General features: G+C 39.6%; 1 protein-coding gene across 18 annotated transcripts in view; it reads right to left on the bottom strand.

Annotated features, from left to right (window-relative positions):
• The window catches only part of LOC148936493 (protein muscleblind-like), a 301,423-nt gene that overhangs the window by 24,828 nt on the left and 255,124 nt on the right, over positions 1 to 21,471 (bottom strand). The window contains exon 4 of one of the 18 annotated variants that reach the window (XM_089078078.1): positions 15,604 to 15,680. The exons of the other annotated variants lie outside the window; for them this stretch is intronic. Within the exon in view, the coding sequence (XP_088934204.1) occupies positions 15,651 to 15,680 (30 nt within the window). The 3' untranslated portion in view covers positions 15,604 to 15,650. The remainder of the gene's footprint in view (positions 1 to 15,603; positions 15,681 to 21,471) is intronic. 18 annotated transcript variants of the gene reach the window in all.

Below are 21,471 nucleotides of genomic sequence, written 5' to 3'. Positions count from 1 at the left end.
ACGTTGAATGTCGGGCGCTCGAGCGCCCGAGTGACGATCCGCTTAACGATCCTCCGATTGCTCCGGTGCCGAGGACTTGAGCCGCCGCCATTGCTGAAAACTGTCGATGAGAGACGAGCGAGTATTCGACGATAGGATCTTCGATCCGCGGTTAGCTTTAGAAAAAAAGGAACATTTTGCAATTGACAATCATTCTTACTCTTTCTACTCGTGAAACAAATTCAAATATGCGCGATATGCTTTTGGAAGGACTGATCCGCTTATGGCGTCTTAAATTGCAAATAATATGCTCCGATGCAAACCGCGCTGATAACGTATAGTTCAATGGCGCGTGTAATATGTATCGCTATATCGTTTTCACAAATCTGACGCAAAGTTTTAGAGGGAATTCAAAACGAGGGGAGTTACATCGAGAATCATGATGGGCGCTCGCGCTCCTCGACGTTGCAGGGGGAACATGATGAATCAAGCTAAATAACACCGAGCAAAGCACTTGTTACGCTGCAATTTTCAACGATCTCCCGCCGCTCATTCCAACTGCAACCTGCGAAATTTATCCCGAAACATTATTATACAGCTTCATTTTTATTAAAAAATAAAAGTAGTAATCTCAACTCGGAAGAAACGGCCCATTTGTTCCGGCCCTGCCACGATAATCTTAAATTGACGATTGGATTTAAATTTCGCCCCACATAAGCAAATACATCTTGGCAATAAAAATAACTATACTGTAGCGTTGCCCTCGTGCATTGAAATAATTGCGATTAAACTTGATCATATTAATTCATCACAAATTAATTATCTCTTCTTTTTTCTCAGCTTAAGTTCAAATTGCTTATAAAGTATCTCTAAAGAATCTACTGTTTAATTTTGTCCGTGTAAATGCGGACTAGTTTGTTAAACGTGCTCCGTACTTTTTATCAATAATTACATTAGTTTCTTATGCATCCGTGCAATTTTCTTTGATTCAACTTTTTTAATTATCTGTTCCTCTCAGCAATCTGATCTCTTATTTAATTACCGAAGAAATCTCAGTTACACGCTACACAAGATTAAACAAAGAGAAGAAAAGAATAACCGACAGAAAAGAAAAGAATAACCGAGTATTCATTGAAATCGATCGCCCCCTCCCCCCCCCCCCGATCGATTTCCGGCGTCGATCATCCCCCGCGCGATATCGCGATTCCTCCCTCGTGATTCCACCTCGAAGTTTGCCAGCTACAATAATACGTGAACTTATGGTGCAAATTATGCCTGGCCAGTTGCGCGCCGCAACTGCCGGGGAAGAAAGCCGGCGAATCAAACTTAATTTCGTCCAGACACCCGACTACTACTGGAACGATATCTACGCGTATAGCTGATAGTAAAATATCATTTCACAATTTCGTTTAATTAAAATCTGATTCAAAGTTTGCGAAGAACAGCGATCGCCCGCCATGCCCGGATGGTACCCGGTTACACCGGCTGCGGTTAATGCATCAGTGAAAGAGTTCGATGGTAGATTCTGTTTCTTCGTTCTGCCTTCCTCCTTCCATCGCGTTCCGCTTCCTTTGTCATTCGCTGCCTTCCCCCGTTACGAAGGGTAAATGATATCTCGGCGAAAATGGCTCCAAGTGAGTCTCGCTTGTATTTGTAATAACGAGTAATGGTATTGCATTCCATCTCAATGTAGTCATTACAATTCTGCCAAAAGTTTGTCGAAACAACGTATTGCGATAAAACGCAAAATATTCATGAATATGTTTGCCGTCTTCCTCCAAGTAGGCTATTAATTAAATTAATATATCGATCTGCTATTTTTCTCATCAACATCTCATTTAGTGATAAAGCTTTAGTGATAAAGCTTTAAACTCAATCTTGTTTCATTATGTTCTTAAAAGTCTGTAAATAACATTCATAAAATATTTAAATGCGTGATTTTTATTTTTACATTTACAAATAAATATCTAACGTGTTGAAATTCACTATTTTCAAAACATACTGAAAAAGTGACATTACAATATAATGCATTTAATGCCACCACAAAGTCCTGTAAATATCATCAATTGAAAAGTTTACATTGGCTGTAAATTATATAAATGTCAAAATAAGTTAATAATGACATAAGATTAAATGTTTAATTTTTGTATCAAAATTTAAAAATATAAAAGCAAAAGAACACAAAATGAAGAAAAGTTCCATTTCTTTTTAAATCTTCTTTTTAGTAGTGATTTTTGAGTATAGGTACTTTTTACCCTTTCACCCTAAAGCCTCTAGGTCAAAAAAAAGAGAGAGGCTCGTATATTTTCCTAAAATTGAATAGTGAATGTAAAAAGAGTTCTTAACTAAGTCCCCGAACGAGCTATCGCGGAACAGATGACTCCTAAGACCTTAGTACAACGAGACCCTGTGAGATACACCTGAGATGACGTCCCATATTACCGATAATACGACAAACACGCCTCCCTTAAGAGGTGTCCTAAAAGTCTCGCGCAATAAAAGCCGGTACCCATAAAATATCGTCTCCGCCACCCTCCGCCAGCCTTTCCCGCCCCATCGGTTATCCATCCGTGGTCCCCAACCGGATGAGACGTAGGTACATAAAGTGAGTATTCCGGCGGATTGAAATATAACCCCCCGAATATTTCTTTACGCCAACGTCCGATATACTCACGATATGATACTTTCCTACGATTACACCTTGACTTTCATGTAGCGTCGCATCGACGTTTGACGTAATGCGGTCGCCATCACGTCGCGTTACTCGAGGGAAGTTATTAAAAAGATATGTATGTCGTAACGCATCGACTCGTGTATGACACATCGGGGAGCTGCGAATTAATATTAATGTGATTGAGGCGTCGACTCGCTGGAGAAATGTAGGAAGTAGCCTGTGAAATTTTCAAATTCCAACTCAACAATTCTAAAACGAATGAAAATTGCATTCTGCGCTTTTATATAAATCGCAGAAATCCCTCATTTACAGAAGTCTTCTAATTAAAATTTTCGTGCAGATAAATTCCGTGCGTTTAGAATTATTAATTAATTCAATTATCAAGCGAGCTGCCTAATTGTGTAGGTGGCTCCATGAAAAACATTCATGGACCTCGCATAATTCATCTCATTTAACGATATTTTCCATCAATTAAAAATATTTGTCCAGATATTAAGGCACGAAAAAAAGAATGTTATTAAATTTTCCAAAACAAAAATAAGAATTTTTGCAATCGTACGTCAAGAATGACCAACTTATCGTTAACTCAACTCGTTCTTATCATTGAAAAGTTTCACGATGCATATCCACGTCAATAAAGATTTTTCCCGGTAGTCAATGTGCGCATTTTCACACATGTACGTTAACTATTCTGTCCTGGGGCAATGGCTTCCATGGAATGGGGACGTATAATGCGTTCTACGAACGCGATTTACAAGCGGCATACAAGAGTGAGTTGGGGGTTGGGGTTCGACTACGATTACGAAGGGCAAGTCCACCTGGGTATTACGGCAATAATCGTATAACAAAGAGCGAGGAACTCGAGCAGGGTCACCTGATGGTCCTTCCGGGTTGAGTATGGGTGTGGTTTGCTGGCAGTTATATTTTTCGGCGTGCCAAGAGAAGAGTCCCAAAGACAAAATCGAGGGTCCGTCAGATTTGTATTACAAAAGAAAACCATTAGGCCTCGTAAGATCAAAGGTTTGAATATTTGTGTAAAAATAATAAGTTAGGAAGATAAAATAAAAGAAAAGGGAAAGAATTATAAAATCTGATTGCACTTTTGACAGAATATTTTATTTTCATTACTTTTTAATTCACAATTCGGTAAAGTGTCAGGATATCGTAAAGTGTAAAATATATCACAATATCACAGTATCACAATATCGTGACCCAAATCAAAACAAAGAGACGTCGAGACGAAAAATGTGCAAAAGAGCCGATTAAAAGTTTCGCTTCGTATACGACAATTTAGTGAATCATAATTATGATACGACACAACGTGCGGCATTTTATCAACACGCGATTTTCCGATGGCGAGCCGATGCAAGCCAAATATTTAGCCAAACAACTCCCGATGAGCGTGAATAGAAGGAATCGAAGTCGCGCCGCTACCTATATATAATGGCGCATTAATTAACGTAATGAAACGTATACGGCGTAACGACAGCGAGTGCATAAGCACAACGCGATACATTGAACAGTACTGATAACTTCGCGTACGAGATTACGACACCTCCGTGCGCCATTTATGCGAGCTACCCCACGAGCCGACGGCACAACGAAGTTTTACCCGCTTCTCTCAGGGGCGGAAACTGGTACTCGTCCAAAATGGTTAATACGGCAGGACGCGGCACTAAATATAAGCTTGATTTATTATCGGGGGTTATTATTAAATTCGGTCAGCCCGCTCTCCTGTTCAAACTCTCTTTCTCGCTTTCTCTTTTTGCAGTTCATCCGACCCGAATAAAACGAGGGTGAGAACACCCCATCGGAGGTATACGTGCGAGAAAGAAAGAAAAAAAGTCGAGTCGATGAGGGAGAAAACGTTCGAAAGAGTAAAGCAACCCGACGAATTTATTAACTTTAAAAGCTGCCAGCAATGCCGCCCTGTTGGAGGCGCTTTCATGGCTTTACGACCCGGTCCACCCTCATCCCTCTTCAACCTATCTCACTTCCAGCCTCGCTATGTAACTCCCGATCCCCTTCCCTCTGCCGCCGTCCCGCGAGTCACGATGCGCAACTTATAATTTTCTTTGAAGCTTCGCGGCTTATCGATCGGGGTTCTATGATTGGAATTTATAATAACCTTCGATCTGAGTGCCGTTTCACCGCACGGTCGCCCAGCTGCAACGAGGATAACGAAAGAGGGAGCTTTCCGGGTTTCATATCGTCCCGGCCATCGCCGGTCGAGCTACGAGGATCCAATAATTGAGTCACAAAGATTTAGTTTCCTACTTTTGGCATCTTCGCTATCGCGGCGAAAAAAAGGCAGCAATTAGCACATTACCGTTATTATTCGATTATAACCCTGTGATAAATAAAATTAATCTTAATTCAATCTTTATTTATCTCAATTAAATTTATTTTTAAAAAATATCAGAGCGATTTTTGAAAAAAAAAATCAACAAATTTGATATACTTTCTTTCATGTATAAAATCACTGATTAATTTAAAGTTTATTCTTCGACATTGATATAAAATCAAATTTTACAAGTTTGTAATAGTTTATAAATTTCATGTTGTTAAAAATAAAAATAAAAAAACTTTTGGCTACACTTATGGCGATATATTACAATTGCAACGCAAGAAACGGAAATTGGTCACATCGCAAGGCCAAAAATATTTTATTTTTGTTTTAAACGATTAAAAATTTCAAACGATAAAACTTAGATAATTTATAAAATAATTTTAATATATCATAATTATATTCGTTAGAAAGAACGTTAAAATTTACTCTTTATTACTATTATATCCAAATATATGTTACCGTGAAAAAATTGTGCAAGCTTCTTCATTCTTTAACACAAAACAGAACAAATAATTGAAAGCATCAATCTTTTTTTCAAAATTATTTGTCATGTATCATTTTCAATATGTGAATCTTTCACAGTGTCACTATAAAGAATTGTAAATTAAAAAATCTTATGCTATCTCAAACTGCTCAACTAGCGCAAAGAAAAAAATGAAAATTGATATATCACACATATCATTGATATATCACATAATCAGTTATTGTTTTACTATAAAATAATCGATATTTGTGTTTAAACTAATCGATAATCAACTGACGCGCGACATATAAATATTGCCTATCGCGCGATTATGATATATTATAATTTCATCATATTATCACTGGCCATTTATATATATATATATATATATATAAATAATAAACTTATTTTTTAAATAATAAACTTATTTTCATCTTGCTAATATTTTATAAATAATAAACTTATATATATATATATATATATATATATATATATATATATATATCGAATTTCATTCGGCGCACAGATACAGTTGTAAATAATGAGCCACAAAATTTCGGATCGGAAAGATAAATTACAGTTGTCACGCGTTGGAAGTTCAAGCGCGCCACACCAACTTTGCCCCGAAGAGGATTCCTAAAAGAAAATATTACATCCGGATGATCCCGATATTTTTCACGGCATAGAGGGGCGATGTAAAAAGAGAGTTAAGTATATAACACCAATTGAACTCATTTACAGAAATTTATCTCTTGAACGAGAAAGAATAAAAAAAAATATATAAAAATAAGTTTTAAAAAGTACGATGATTGTATAATCATTGAAATGTTTTTTTTTTTTTAAATAATATTTTTTTATGTTGTATTAGAATTCATAAGTAATAAAAATACAATAGTTACACAACTACTTTTTTACAACTGTTTTTTAAAATATTACGTATTACAAAATAAATCAATTCCGCATTATTACGACAAAGTTTGAAACCAAAAGTATTTCATTATTTCGCATTCAAAGCTAGTACTAAATTTGCAATTAAATATGTTTCCAACGACCACAAAATATACCGTGTTAATGCCCCGTTGTTGACACCACTGAGTTAATTGCTTCATTATCTCATTTCCCTCGCGTAAAGTATTCCGCAATAATTATTTCGGCAATTTCCGTATGTGGATCTAATTAAACTGGATTAATTCCCAACGCGAATATATACATATGTATGTATCAAACTGCTGTCGGTTTTTGTCGAATTAGAAAAAACAAGAAGCGGGGGAAGGGGGCGCAGCAAAATAGCAGAATGGGCGTTCTGCAAATTTCGCGTTTAAGGTTCCCCGAATCCGGTGGCTAACTATTCAGTACGACGTGGCGCGATGTTTCACGCAAGACGAATTGCAGTTGTTACGTGGCCAAAGTTCCTGCAGAGAGAGGAGCGGACGACCGCGGTCAGCCGCACTGGAAAATGAATCCTCCAGGAATATATTACACCTACCTGTTCTGCCGCCGCTACAAGCACTAAAATCCCACAGCAAGCTGTTAAGAAAGCCACGTATAAAAAGTACCGGTCACGAGGCGCAAGATACAAAGGATTGTGAGACTTGTTGCGAGAGACAAGAACGCCAAATTTTTCAGTAGAAATGAAAAATGCAAACTTTTCCGCTTGATAAATGTCAAATTTTCGCGATCCGACAAGGTCCCGATTTTTACAAAATCTCTCTCTCTCTCTCTCTCTCTCTCTCTCTCTCTCTTTCTTGTGTATAATTGCTAAATGTAAAACAATTTCTTTCTCTTGAAAAAGGGGTATTTTCTCAATATATGAAATGAAACATTAGGTTGGATCCGTATGATATATGACACGCGTTTTGCGAACGCAAGATGAATTGCAACGGCAACTGTCAGTGATAATTTCATAAACGCGCTAATGCAAACGCGCGACATTCAGATGCCTGCCACGAATCTCGGATGGCACGGTCAGCGAAACAATGGCGGATTCGTTTGCCAGACTTCCGAATTCAAGAGTAATGGCCTCGTGAACGGCGCTTCACGCAAGACGAATTGCAGTTGTCACGCCGTCGAGGTTCCGGCACAGCGCGGCGTTTCGTGGTCAACGGCGCTCGAAAATGAATCCTCGAGGAAGATATTATATCCGCCTGATCCCGATCCATTCTGGCGGACAAGAGAATGATGTAAGGAGGCACAAGAGGTTGCCGGGGTACCGTTAAGGGAAGAGAGAAGGACGAGGCGAGAGGCGGGAGAGGGTTGGCTTTACGGGGATACCGAGTAAATGCCCCATGAATGAACGATGAGCCTCGGGGCCGACCATATCTCCTCCCCCCCCTCCTCCTCCCTCCCTCCTTCGTCTTTGCTCCATCGCTATCCCGTACGTTCGTCACCCCCCCCCTCCCTCCTGCGAATTCGAATCGGATTTCAAGTCGGTGTCTCGTGCGCTCCGTGGAATTGCGATTAGAATCGTAGGACTGAATCCATATTACATTCTCGCAAGGACGACAATCTCCCTCAACCCCCCTCCCCCCCGACGTCTTGCGGGTCGTAATGAGATTGATGCGAAGAAACGAAAATAGATGCGCGAACGAGAGTAGCTCGAGCTAGGCGAGACCGTCAGGTCGACGATATCACCCATCTGAATCCTCCATCCTCCATCTTTATGGCGCGGGATTAACCGGGAAAGAGTCGATATATACAACTTTTGCCAAAGACCCGAAAGCTAATTTGCAAATGTTTACCTCGCAGCTCGATCAAATGTTTCGTTAACGTATTGTTTGGTAACTCATCATCATCATCATCATCATCATCGCGGTTCAGCTGACGTGCAGCTATTAATATTAATCCGCTCGTTCCACAACAAACGTCAATACACAAATGAATATCATAAATTATGAGTAACATTATAAATTGTAATGTCGCGATTATGCAGACGAGTTGATATAAATATTTTAATTATATGCAGTCGACAAAAGCGCCGGTTATGCTTTTATCGTCGACAAGTTGCGAGGTCAAGTCCAACGGCTCGCCCAGGCGAAGCGTGATGTTTAATTGAGAGAGAATTTTTCCAACTTCCACCGTTGGTATTGGAATGTCCGCCATTCCTTCCATTACAACGTCGGAGTAAGTGGTAAAACGTAAAGCTCGATAACGCTTGAATAATGCAGGAGTCAACGAGAGACTTGCACTTCCGTTATTGGAGCAACAAATCCGTGACGCATTAGCAAACAGAAATAGACTTTTACGGGTTGTTGGTTTCTTTGGAGCGTGAGCGGAGGAAAAACTTTTTGTTCATCTTTGCGATTTTACGGATACGAGTCAAGTAAAGGAGTCTCACTTGGATAAGAATTGCAATGTTATTATTGCTGGCACTTGCAAAAAATAATCAGAAATTACAGAGGAATAATTACGTACGTCAATGCTCATCTCGATCAATTTCTTTCATACAAAAAAATTTAATTTTAAATAAAAAAAAAAGCGTATAAAAATTGGAAAAGTTTTGTATAATATGAAGCTATATATTTTCAATCATTCAAGTATTTTAAATTGACACAAAATTAATGGAGAAAGATTTTATCAACTATACTTATACAGTGCAAAACGTATAATTATCAACAAAACTACTACTTCGTACATGAAGCAACATTGCTTCGCGTAATGTAACACAAATTACGGGAAACAGTATTAAATTGAAGGAAATAGTCGGAGAGATCGGCTTTACGCGTCAGTCCCCATTAAAGTTCGATTCCCCTACGAGTGCGCGAGATAGGAAAAGTCCGAGCCCATAAGGATACAAAGTGAGCGGGGCAAAGAAACGAAACGTGAAGCAAAAGGGGGACACCGAGTACAAGAAGAATAAGAAATGGATCGCGAGAATCGTTACGACAGTAGCATTGTGGCAGTGGTGCCGGCTGGAATACGTTACCCTAGCGATTGACAGATTCTGCTGACTGATAACTCGGAGCGTCGGCTCGCTGGGATTTCCACAGAGAGCAGGCGAAGGGCGACTTGGGAATGCGGAGGAAGAGGAAATAGAAAGAGAGAGAGAGAGAGAGAGAGAGAGAGAGAGAGAAAGAGAGAAAGCGTGGGTAGCTAAAGAAGAGACGAGAAACGATTGACGCATGAAAGATTCATGGCCTGCACCAATGGCCACATCAGAAATGCCACGGGGCGAGTCTCGGTTCGATTCTCCTTTCCTCTGAAGCTACCGAAAGGTATCCTGAATAGCCGGCCCGGCATCGCCTCTCGCTGCTTCGGTTAAACGTCCTGGGCCCGTTAAATCCGTTTAGGTAATCGTGCCGCGTCGTCGTCGGCTGATTAGCTGTCCGGAAACGAAAATCGCAGCGGAAAAGAGGGAATAAAAGAGATGGGAAAAGATAGAGAGAGAGAGAGAGAGAGAGAGAGAGAGAGAGAGAGAGAGAGAGAGCGGGAGGAGGGGGAGAGAGTGAGAGAAAGAGCTAAAGAGGGAAAATTCGGCGAAAGGAATCAAGACGTCTCTCCTTGCGTTGCTCGTGGCCTCTTATCGTAGAGAACGATACACGTATATTGGTCCCAAGAGAGGGAACAAAGTTCGTGTTCGTGTTCGCCGAAATACCACTGTGGTGGCCAAAGTTGTGTTTGTGTGAGAGTGTACTGCCGTCGTGTTTCTCCTGGAGTTACGTGCGGGGCTTTGAAAATGGCCGACGCTCTTATGAATTGGCATTAGAGGATAATTACGATGGTGATCCCAGGACGGCGATATATTACGCCGTAACGTAACACGAACCTGGACGAAGAGTCCTGGATCAGAAGCAATAAACGTGTAAAGAGTCATGACGCTTTCAAATTGATTTAGACCACATGATATCGATAATCCTTGTCGCTCATCAATAAAATGGAATTAAAAAATTAAAGTAAAATAAGAATTAAATTATGTCCAAGTAATATTTTATCAGCAAAGTATGATAAGCATACATAGTTAAAAAATTATTAACAATTTATACAAAATTCGTTAATATAGCTCAACTTAAAGATTCGCGTATAGTTGTTCGCATCCGATGGTTATCAATGCTTTTAATTCAAAGAGTTCATTGATTTCGTTTATTGCCAATCGATCATTTTCAATTTCTCTCGCGATATTCTTTTTTTAAAGATTTTCATTCATTCTCAGAAGCTACCTCGACGTACACTCACAATGCAATAGCGACACAAAGAATGAATAAAAGAGAGAGAGAGAGAGAGAGAGAGAGAGAGAGAGAGAGAGAGAGAGAGAGAGAGAGAGAGAGAGAGAGAGAGAGAGAAAGAGAGAGCGGAGCGTAATGGTTCGACGGTGATTTGTGGAGGGCGCAAAGTTGATTCAGGGGTGAGAACGGCACAGCTTTTGGCCGACGAAAATGAGCTCTAAATCAGGGATGCCTGGGAAAACGGGTGTAACAAAAAGAGCGGCGGGAATACGCGGTCCATGAGATAGCGTAGGAGGCGAAGGAGCGAGACGAGGCTGAAGGAAAGAAAAGTAGGATGAGTCGGCGAAAAGATGGAGACGCGTATCCTTTGCAGCCAGCAGAAACCTAGGAAGGATTTGCCACTCGAAAATCGGCGCGAGTGGAAAATAGAACGGGAAGAACAAAAAAAGCTGACTGGGAAAAAGAAAAAAAAAAAAAACAAGAAAATAGGAGGAGGAAAGGAAGGGACTGGTTCGAGCAATGTGGCTGTCGGTAAACCGCATCGAAGCGAAAAATACGGTTTTTATCTTTAAGTAGGACCTGGTAATTGCGTAATTAATTACGGCTTTTATCCCGCGGCCAACGTCGTCTCGCGCGAGACGGGGGTAACTTACCGGCTACTTTGCCGGCCGGCACCTGGGCGATCGTGATTTACGTTCGCCTTGGTAATTAACATAGATAGAGACCGGTGCCTCGTACCACCCCTCCCCCTCCCCCCCCCCGCCCCCGACCCCAACTCCTGGCCTCCGCTACTACTTCCCCTGCCTACCAACGCCCATCCTCCGTTCACCATCATGGCCTCCTTATCGGGCTGCACGACATCTAAACCCCGAGATCGCGCCAGACTTCTTTCTGCGAATGGAAGGAGTTATTCCAGAAAGGAGCTCTCGGAGCTCTTTTCCTATGCACTCGTATCAAGAACGATAGCCAGACTGTCTCCAAACTTGCTCGAGCTCTCCTTATTCCACATGAATACTTTTTAACAGATTTACAATGTATCTTCTTAAGAGATTCGCATCAAATTTCAAGTGCGTTATCAAACGAGTTCGCGGTATTCAGTACAAAAAATAAGAAACCTTATTCGGTTAATTATCCGAAAAATTTACATATATCAATATACATATATAATATACATATATAAATTGATGTTGCTGATACAACTAAACGTATCTCCTAAACGTATCTCAATTTACAAGTTTAACAATTTATAAATAAAATATTTGCGCGTATAAAACATTTCATAAATAATAAAAAAATCCAAACATATTAACGATTAATTTGTAATAAACACACGCGACAATTTTTTTTATATAAAATTTACAAAATTTCCATCTCGTATATATTCATTCCAATTCTTATCTCAGACTTTACTTTTCACAACTTTTTTTCATTATAATCTGGATTATTGCAAAAGAGAGACGCCGGTAGATTAACATTTACAGCGAAGAAAGTGGCCACGTAGAACATCTACTTCTATTGGAGCGAAGGATCTCTCGAGTAAATTTCCGGCGAGAATTCTCCTTCCCGCTCGGCCATACTTCTTCGTAAGTATTCATACGGGAGAGTCCTCGATCCTCGAACATTCGGTAAAACTTTCATTGTTCCTCAGCGATCGGTGTTCATCATTGGTAAGATGGCGTGCTGGTGTCTACACATATCTTGGTGCGCGTGAGGGAGAGGCGCAGTCGAATAAAGTAAGGACGGTCTAAAGTTTTGTGAGAGAAAAAGATGCGACAGACAGAGAATAGGGGAACGACGTTACGTGTCCGAAAAGACGTCCAGGAAGAAGTTAGAGTTCTAACGCCAACGTTAGATCTCTTCATCTTCGACAAATCCTCCGAGTCTCGGAGAAGGGAAAATTTCACCCGGCAAAATTTCACCCATTGCAGATGATCGCACGTCGAAGGAGTCGTTTATAACGTTCTCGATTCCACTTAATTCATGACTGAAGATTGCGCGACGACGAATGGCGCGACTCAGACGAGAGGAATGAGAATCACGGATGAATAATCATCGTAAAAAATGAGAAATTTTTATCAACGATGAGAAAATTACAACGGTAAAAATAAAGTAAAGAGTAAACACAGTTTTTTTAGTCGCTTCCGATGAGAGTAACATAGAGAAATAATAATGAAGATAACAGGCAGCAACTCAAATACGCACCAGTTTACATTTTGGTAAATTCGTCGGGAAACATCATTCCATTTACAAATTATATTTCTGTGAACTGTATGGCTTGGCGGTACAATCAATATTTGGGAAACGTTCAGGATAGGCAGCCAGATTAATCACTAATTTAACCTAGAACGGCCTGAATGGAAAGGTTGAATTATATTTAAGATGATAAAATTACGAAAGGGACAAGAGAAAATCTCGGGCGAGACATAAAATTTCAATGACAATTCGGAATTGAAGACGCAATTAGAGTCTTCAAGAAAGCGTCTTTGGGCACACAGTCTTGGAGACGAGCGAGAGCATAAGTACTTGCCAAAGTACTTACGTACACAAAAGACGTCCTAGCTAAAAGAAGAGAGAAAGAGAAGTAGGGTCAATGTGGCTGGCTGACGTCCGATAACTGAATTTCCCCATGACTACCCCCCCCCCCTTCCCGTGATCGATCGCGAGTAGTTGGTCAAAGATCAAAAGTCGAAAAATTCTCGCTGTATGGGCGAGCAAAGTCCCAGTCCAATTTGATTTGCAAGCAAAGTACGCCGTGGAACTGCTCAACGAGAGATCGGCCGAGAGATCGAGAGGAAACCCGACCGGAGGGAAGATGGGACGTGGGGAGGACGGGGACAACGACGAAAACGGAAAGAGAGATCCTGTGTTAAAAAACGCGGACGAGGCAGAGGTTAAGGAGAGCTGCACGCGTCCGAAATCTCAAGCGGATCTCATCGTCGTCGTCTTCGTTCGCCTAACGGTTACCTTCGTTTGTAGTCGTTTAACTCATCCCCGTCCTTCCATCCACCGTCCGAGCGATTCCCGAAGGTATCCACGTTTTAACCCCTGCACTCGAACTCGCCTCCTCGAAAAACTCCTCTTTATCTCGGTCGCTCTCTGGCTCGAGGCCCGATATGATTTCATAAGACATCCCGATGAGGTCGCGCGATAAGTGATTGGATGGACTCGTCTTTCATTCATCACGATTTATCGCGATTGACATACGCGATGCATGCCGCATTGAGTTAGAGTTAAAGGGTTCTTTGGGAATTATGAAAAAAATTTAATTACTAAAATATGAGATGAGAGCGAAAAGTTATGAGACAATCACAGCTTATTAGAATCGTATTTACCTTTGTCAAATTTGAATAGATTTGAAATATGTCACGTACACGTGACACACGGCGAAACGACAGAGTCAGAAAGTAGTTTCGTCTAAACTCGTTAGAAAAACAGGGAAAGCTGTTTGTATCCCGTTCGAGTGCGACGTATGCCACGGAATCGAGGATAAGCATTAGGCTGCGATCTACTTGATATCTTATGCCGCACACACGCGCACGATAGAGAAGTCTGATTCGCGTCCGAAAGTTGAAAGTGCTATCTTCGATCCCGCTTCTCCGGCGTCGGTCGACAGCGGCAATCCTCGCGACTTCGCATGCGAGAAAAGTTGTCGGAGATAATAAATTCCACGGCGGGGTGTGAAGCCCCGGTGAAGCGAAATCCCGGACGATCCAAAACGATCGACCCAGCTTGAACCAGAAAACAGTTTAAAGCTCCGAGGAAGAGAGAGCGAGCATAATGCGCCCGTGGCGGGGGAGGGAGACACATGGTGCATTCCGGGCAAACGGAAGACGAGAGACGGAAGGCGAAGATATTACATCGTTTGAATACACGCACCATATCATTGGGAGACTTTTAGCGAGCCGCGATACGGAGGGGTCCTGCTGGTGACTAGCGTTATCCGGTGAACGAACACACGGGGGGGGGGGGGGGGAGGGCGCGACGACGTCGCGTGCGTGAGTGCGAGACAGACGACGGCGGGAACGAGGGACGAGGGAGGGAGGGAGGGAGGAGGGGAGGGGAAGAGAGGGGAGACGAGAGTTTCGGGACGCTTGCCACTTGTGCCTAGGTGTATATCTTGGCCGAGACATGAAAAATGCATCTAACGGCCTTCGAGGCACTTCGCCATTCAAGTCCACGGCTATCCTCCTCCTGCCAACCTGCCACCACTTTTCAGATCAAAAGTTACCTGCTCGCGTAACTTTCCCGTGCGCCGTCTCTACCCGTCACACCGGCACACCAGCGCACCACCACTATTATCGGTATCGCCATCCCGCCCCCCCTCCGCCCCGCCCGTCCAGGAAAAGCCTCTGCCTACCTCTCGCTTAACAAAGCACGCGAAACTCTATTACACACCGGCGCATCCCCGGCTTATGTATTTACCCGGGTGCGACGTTAGGTACGTACCTACATGGGCGTGAAATGTTCTCCGCGTTCGACGTCCCGTAACGCCTACCGACGGTTACGTGGATTACTTTCGCCGGTTTTAACCGAATATCCGGTTGTCGGTCGGTTACCAAAAACCGACAAGTCCTCATCGTGAATAAAAAAAAAAAAGACTAATTATCTCCTCGATGTTTTGACGTGAAGACACATCGTGTCCATCACTTCCGAGGAAAACGATAAATCTCTCGTCAGGTGACTCTTGTATAGGCCACGCAAATTATTGAGGACAATTTAGAAAAGAATTGCTAGTAGTAGCACAATTTTTAAATAAAAAATAAATTCTGTCTCGTATGAAATAAGTATGTGCATAATGATCGCTGTAAAGTTGTGCTACTTTTGTCAGTTTTTCTAACGATTACCAACACGCTTTCTCGATACTCGTTACGGAGTGCGGCTATCGCAAGAATAAAGATTTTAGATTTTTAACTCTTGCGGAAGAGCGTGATTAAGCGAATTATATGTCACGCGAAAATTTCAAGAGTGATTAACTTACTTTTTGTCCGGTCCGGCTATTAATCTTCCTTTCAGGAAATTAGTTCCTTACGAAAATGTATAAACACACTTGCTTACCTGTAACAAGAAAAAAAAATATTGATATATTAAATAAATGTATCATCAAAGGATTTATTTATATGGATAAAATATACATCGATAAAGAATCATAAAGAATTAGTTTTCAAGTTTCTTTCGTGCTAATTATATCTAAATCCTAAAAACTAAAATTAAATTCTACGGCATATAAACAAAAACAGGAAAGAGTTTTAATACATATAACAAATTTATAAAATATTTTATAGATAATTTCACGAATATAATTGTATATTCACGTTTCAAAAAAAATAGTCAAGATTTAAACTAACTATCTACTCGCGAAGTATTCCGTAGAATGCAAATTAACGGAATCCCACCCAGTCCATTTTCGCATCTTTCCCTTTTTCCTTCCTCGTTATTAGAAACGTGAGAAAATGCATTGCCATGGCGCTCCTAGTTCGCTAATTTGTTAGCAAAGGTAGCTCTTCGGAGCTACTGTCTATTATTATAGCATACACATTGGACTAATGACACTTATCGTGCGCATTACATAATTAACATTGGCATGATACGTTTGTTCATCGCCGGCGCTTGCGATATATAGATAGCTGGCAGAGGAGAACTAATCACTATTTCATATTATTATTTGCAATCCTTATCTACTCTATATATTTAAGTCAGTTATTCACATCGGAAAATTATTGTTGCTACTTTTGATTACTACTTTTATTTCCGCCAACTTGTACTCGTTTATAATGGCATGTGTGAAAGCTAATGTTACGATAACATCTCTCTACCGTCTTACGTCTCTCACTTTCATTTTTAAAGAAATCGTCTAACAATAGCTTTTGTTTTATCTCCTTTCTTTTCCCTCTGCTTAAATTTAATATCATATATCATTCATATATATTATTACGTCACACAATTGGTTATTGTGCATTTAATCTCAAATTATACATTTGATTTCGGGTTATCTCTAAAATGTGCAACGTTACATAAAGTAAATTATGATGAAATAATAAACTTGCAAGAAATTTCTCAATAACAGGGGGGCACTCGACGACAATCTCAGAAATTGAAGCGCGTTAATTATCTTATGCTTGCTAATTGGACCGCTACGATAAGTTCCGTTTCGGAGATGCGACAAACGGTGGCCAAGAAAATTTGGCCAGGAAAATTCTATTCAAATTTTTCGAGCTGGCAACTAATTTGAAACACCATCATAGACACACGCGCATGTATCATGCCGGCGGGCCGGCGGTTACACCCCCCCCCCACACACACACACACACACACACACACACACACACACACACATTTCCCGACAATGGGAACCGGAGCTGGTTATCTCGGTTCTTTGTATTCAAATTGCTGCGGAAATACAGCCGGCAGATTATGTGGAATAGGCATTTATCGTGGGATTATGAAACCCCGTATTGTAATAATAATAATAATACAACGTTACTCTCGCCCGTTTTAATTACTTTTTTTATACTCTTCCCTTAATCGATGACAAAGATTGCAAACCGGCAAAAACCGGAATAATTATTGTTTGTCGTCGTGCTTCACGGTGCATTTGAGTGCAGCTACAATTACTGCTCAGGACACGTAAAATAAAATACATTCGACGATCAATGCCTTGGACAAGAAACATCGGTGTGATAAACCGGAACTAGTGCAACTAAAGTTTTCGTATTTTCATTAGCTCATATTTTACCAACAGAATAAATGTAATTAATGTTCTTTGGTTTCCACTTACATTCGTATCAAATAATTGTATTATTAAGTTTGCAACTAACTGCATATACAATATATTAAACTGTAAACACAAATAACGGATAGCAAACATTAACACATTAATCTAAGTTCTTTCTTTCTAAATTTCAAAACTTATAATAAATTATCAAAAAATATGTATGTGTATACAAAACGTTTAAATTTAACACTATTTTTTGCCACAATTTATTTAAAATTTTGAAATTTAGAACGCACGAGTGTCACTGTTATCCATTATCCATTATTTGTATCTTGTGTTACATTAAAATTTTTCAGTAAAATTTAACAATGTTCCATACAAATATATCTAAACGGATAACGTCGTAATATAAATACGTCGTTTCGCTGCAATAAATTTCTGGCATCTTCCGGTAATCTTCTCGTTCCTCACGAATAGAGAATCCGCGATGGTAACCAAGTTATGAGACGCTATTAACAGAGACGGTTATAAACGCGGAGACTACGCATGACAAACGATAATCCTCTCAAACGTTACACTTGTCGGCTCGTTGATCGTTACCGTCGACGTTGTTGATTCATGGCGTACGAGAGATTTAGCGATAGCGAATTCGACGGTACATTACGCCGATTGTCAAGCACAACCGAATGTTTGCCAATAGAATCAGAGATTTTCATGTGGATTAGATCGTCTAGACGTAGCAAATGTCGAAAAAGATCTCGTTATTGTTACGTTATTGTTACGTTATTGTTAACAACGCAAGAAAACTGTTTGGATGAAACGCGAGAGGACGTCACGTCGAAGAAAATATTATGTAAACAAAAGTGCCAATGTCCATTAGCGTGTGTAAGAAAATCCCGGAAAATATGATAAATAAATGCGTAGTTGTTTATTAATAAATTTGGCACTTCACATTTTTTAATTTAGCAGCTATTAGTTTGAAATGTTCTCGCTTCGTAAAAAAGTGTCAAGTTTATAGAGATAAAAATATTATTAAATAAGTCATTCAGATTTTCTCCTATAGTTATTATCATTATGCACATCGTAATCTTGCAATATATTGTAATTTTTTTTTCTTGTCTACAACAAAAATTTAATAAAAAAAATATAGAATCGAGAAATCCTACCTTTCGTGATCTTATAGTTGTTTTCATGTAACAACTCTCATGTAACAACTCTTATATAAGAGACATTTTTGTAACAACTTTCAATACCAGTGCCAATTTAATTTGATTCGATTTGATCGTTCTATTGAACGACAGTTTTGTGTTTAATGACCAATTAGAAACGGTTGCTCAATAATCCAATGATGTCCATGAAACTTGTATCCGATTAAAATTCATTGAGTCGATTACCCACGCCAGTGAGGATAAGCATGCAAGAAAAATAAAAAAAACCTGATGATTTATCTTCGATGATTTGTTGTAAAATGCAAGAGAAATACGCGTATAAAATAAAAAGTCAGTATATCTTGAAGCGATAAATTTGAAAATAAACGTGGACTAAGATTATAGTAAATTCTATATGTTTATTAATTATATAAAATATGTTAAAAGCCATAATCCAAGATTGCAAGGAAATACGCTTAATTACAAAGAAAAAAGTGTCATCAGAGTCAATAAAGTGCAATGATGATTACACGGTCAATACATATTTATCAATAAAAAGAAAATTATAAAAGTAAAAAAAAAAAGTATCTATCAAATTATTATATTTGAGAACTCTATACCTTCGATTTCACATTAATTTTTTTAACATCATAATAAAGTAAATAATTCATTCCAATGGGATAAATAGTTTGCTAATAAGTCATCTCACATGAGTCGATATATATATATATATATATATTTGCTTAGTGATATTATTACTTCCAAGAAAAAAAAAACGGGAGAGGGAAGCTAAAAAAGTGTGGTGGGGAGGAGGGGAGCGAGACTAAAGCAAAACTGCACTTAGCAACATTAATTTTTTTCAATATTCATAATAAAGCAAATAATTCCAATGGGGACGAATAGTTTGCTCGTAAGTCCCACATGAGTTAATGTGGGTTCGCTTAGTGATATTACTTCCAAGAAAAAAAAAAAAAAAAACGGGAGAGGGAGGCTGAAAGCGTGTGGGGGAGGGAGGGAGGGAGGGAGGGAGGGAGGGAGGGACGGGGGAGGCGAAACTAAAGCAAAATTGCACTTGGCAACACATCGTGCTCAGCGGACCTCACGACGACGGCACAGTTAACATAACCGCACGATCAGGGTCAGGCGACACTATCTGATTACGGCGAGTTCGTTAATTGGCAAATTGCGAGCGTGAGTCATGCGTCGCGCCGGCCAGGCAGGCAGCAGGTAGGTTCGGTGAGTCACGTGAAATTCTGCGCTCCCTTTATGGTTCGCACGCGAGCGCAACCCGCGCCGATCGGTCGGACGGCCAGTTACGTGCACGCGCCGTTCTCCAACGCGCGATATTCCGCAACGAGGGTGGCATCCCGCACCCTCCCGGCCCGTCCGTTCACCAGATCCCGATCCGATTCAGTGGTTTATATATTTCTGAATTCATGTGGACGGACTGACAGCACCGCATATTATCTCTTCTGCTTTCGCGATTTTCCACGCTGGAATGATCCGGCTGGAATGATACAGCCTGCACTCTCAGACGGTAGCCTCCGTCAATGTTTGAAACGAGTTCCAAACGACGAGAGCTGTATCAGGCTGTCTGTCGCCAATGAGACAAAAAAAAAACAAACTGTATGCTTCCTTCTCTCTCTTAAGAATATATCACACAATACTGTTTTTATTTACAATGAAAAAAAGTATTTGAAAATTACAGATTATTAGATTTAAAAATAATAAAAAGATAATAAAACATTTTGCGATTTACAGCCTGAATAAAAAAATTATTAAAATATAAAATAAAAGTGTTTTAATAGAGATGTAATTAAGAAATAATGACAAAAAATTCAAGCTCTTTTTATACAAGTACTTGTTAAGTATTCAAGATGATTAAGTTTTATTGCGATGTAGAAATTAATTATTTTGTAAATAAAAATTAAACTTGTATTCAGAGTAAACGAAACGAGTGAAACGACTATTATTTATTTAAATAATTTTTAATTCAGGTTCTAAATCGCCGCTAAATTTTCTTGTATTGTGTTTTTAAATACGATTTAGAATAATCTATAAGTTTTTCATAATTTTTTCATCGTAAATGTAAAAATAAATGTGTGCATTTTTAAAGTAACAATATTTTATTAATTCGCGTAATATTTATTATTGCTGTTTTAACGTTTAAAATGTTATTTGTACTTTTTCAACAATAGTTTTTTATAAAATAAAATTGCCAGAGTTACTAACGCAAAAAGTTAATCCCGTAGACATAATTTATTCATCACATTATTTTTAATGTTTCCCATGAGCAGAAGCAAAAGTGAATTTTACATATCAATTATATAATGCTATTCAAAACACATTTTTATTTTATGTGACGAGCAACATGTAATTCATAACCATAAAAACAAAATATAATCTCATAATTAATATATAACAATCTTGCCACACATAAAATAAAGTTAATGCATGTACGAGAACTACAGGAGTTATTTAATGCGATTAGTTTCGAGATTATAGAGTTAATAGTACTGTGAACAGCTAACCATTAATTACGCTCACAAATTACGCTTTCGCTTTGCCTCAAACATGATTACGCAAAACAACGTTGCGCCGAGGATACATAATTATATAAATATAAGAATGTAAGAGAGATACACGCGGAACAAGACAATCAACATAAGTCCCAGCTTTTCTTCCGGTCGTCAGAAGCGCGTAAGAAAAAAGTCACTTTCCTCGGCGGAAGACACATTCCGGAAAGTCCGACGAATCTCCACGCAGAGGCCACCATTTTGTACCCGGACCGTGAGAGAAATAAATTGCCGCCGGGCAAATCGTATTTTATTTTGCCCTGGTAAACATGGCGAAGTGAGTTTACGCTTGACAGGACAAACAGTTACGTATAACGATATTAATCTAAATGAACGTTTACTTGTCGGCATATTTCTCTCTCCTCCTCGCGACAACAGGATTATTTTTTGGGATGCGTCCCGCGATGCGA

This window comes from Pogonomyrmex barbatus, unplaced genomic scaffold (assembly GCF_055798465.1).
Source record: "Pogonomyrmex barbatus isolate J1 unplaced genomic scaffold, ASM5579846v1 scaffold21, whole genome shotgun sequence".
Taxonomy (NCBI): domain Eukaryota; kingdom Metazoa; phylum Arthropoda; class Insecta; order Hymenoptera; family Formicidae; genus Pogonomyrmex; species Pogonomyrmex barbatus.
Note: the sequence above shows the minus strand (reverse complement) of the source record. Positions and strands in the feature narration are given on the sequence as shown.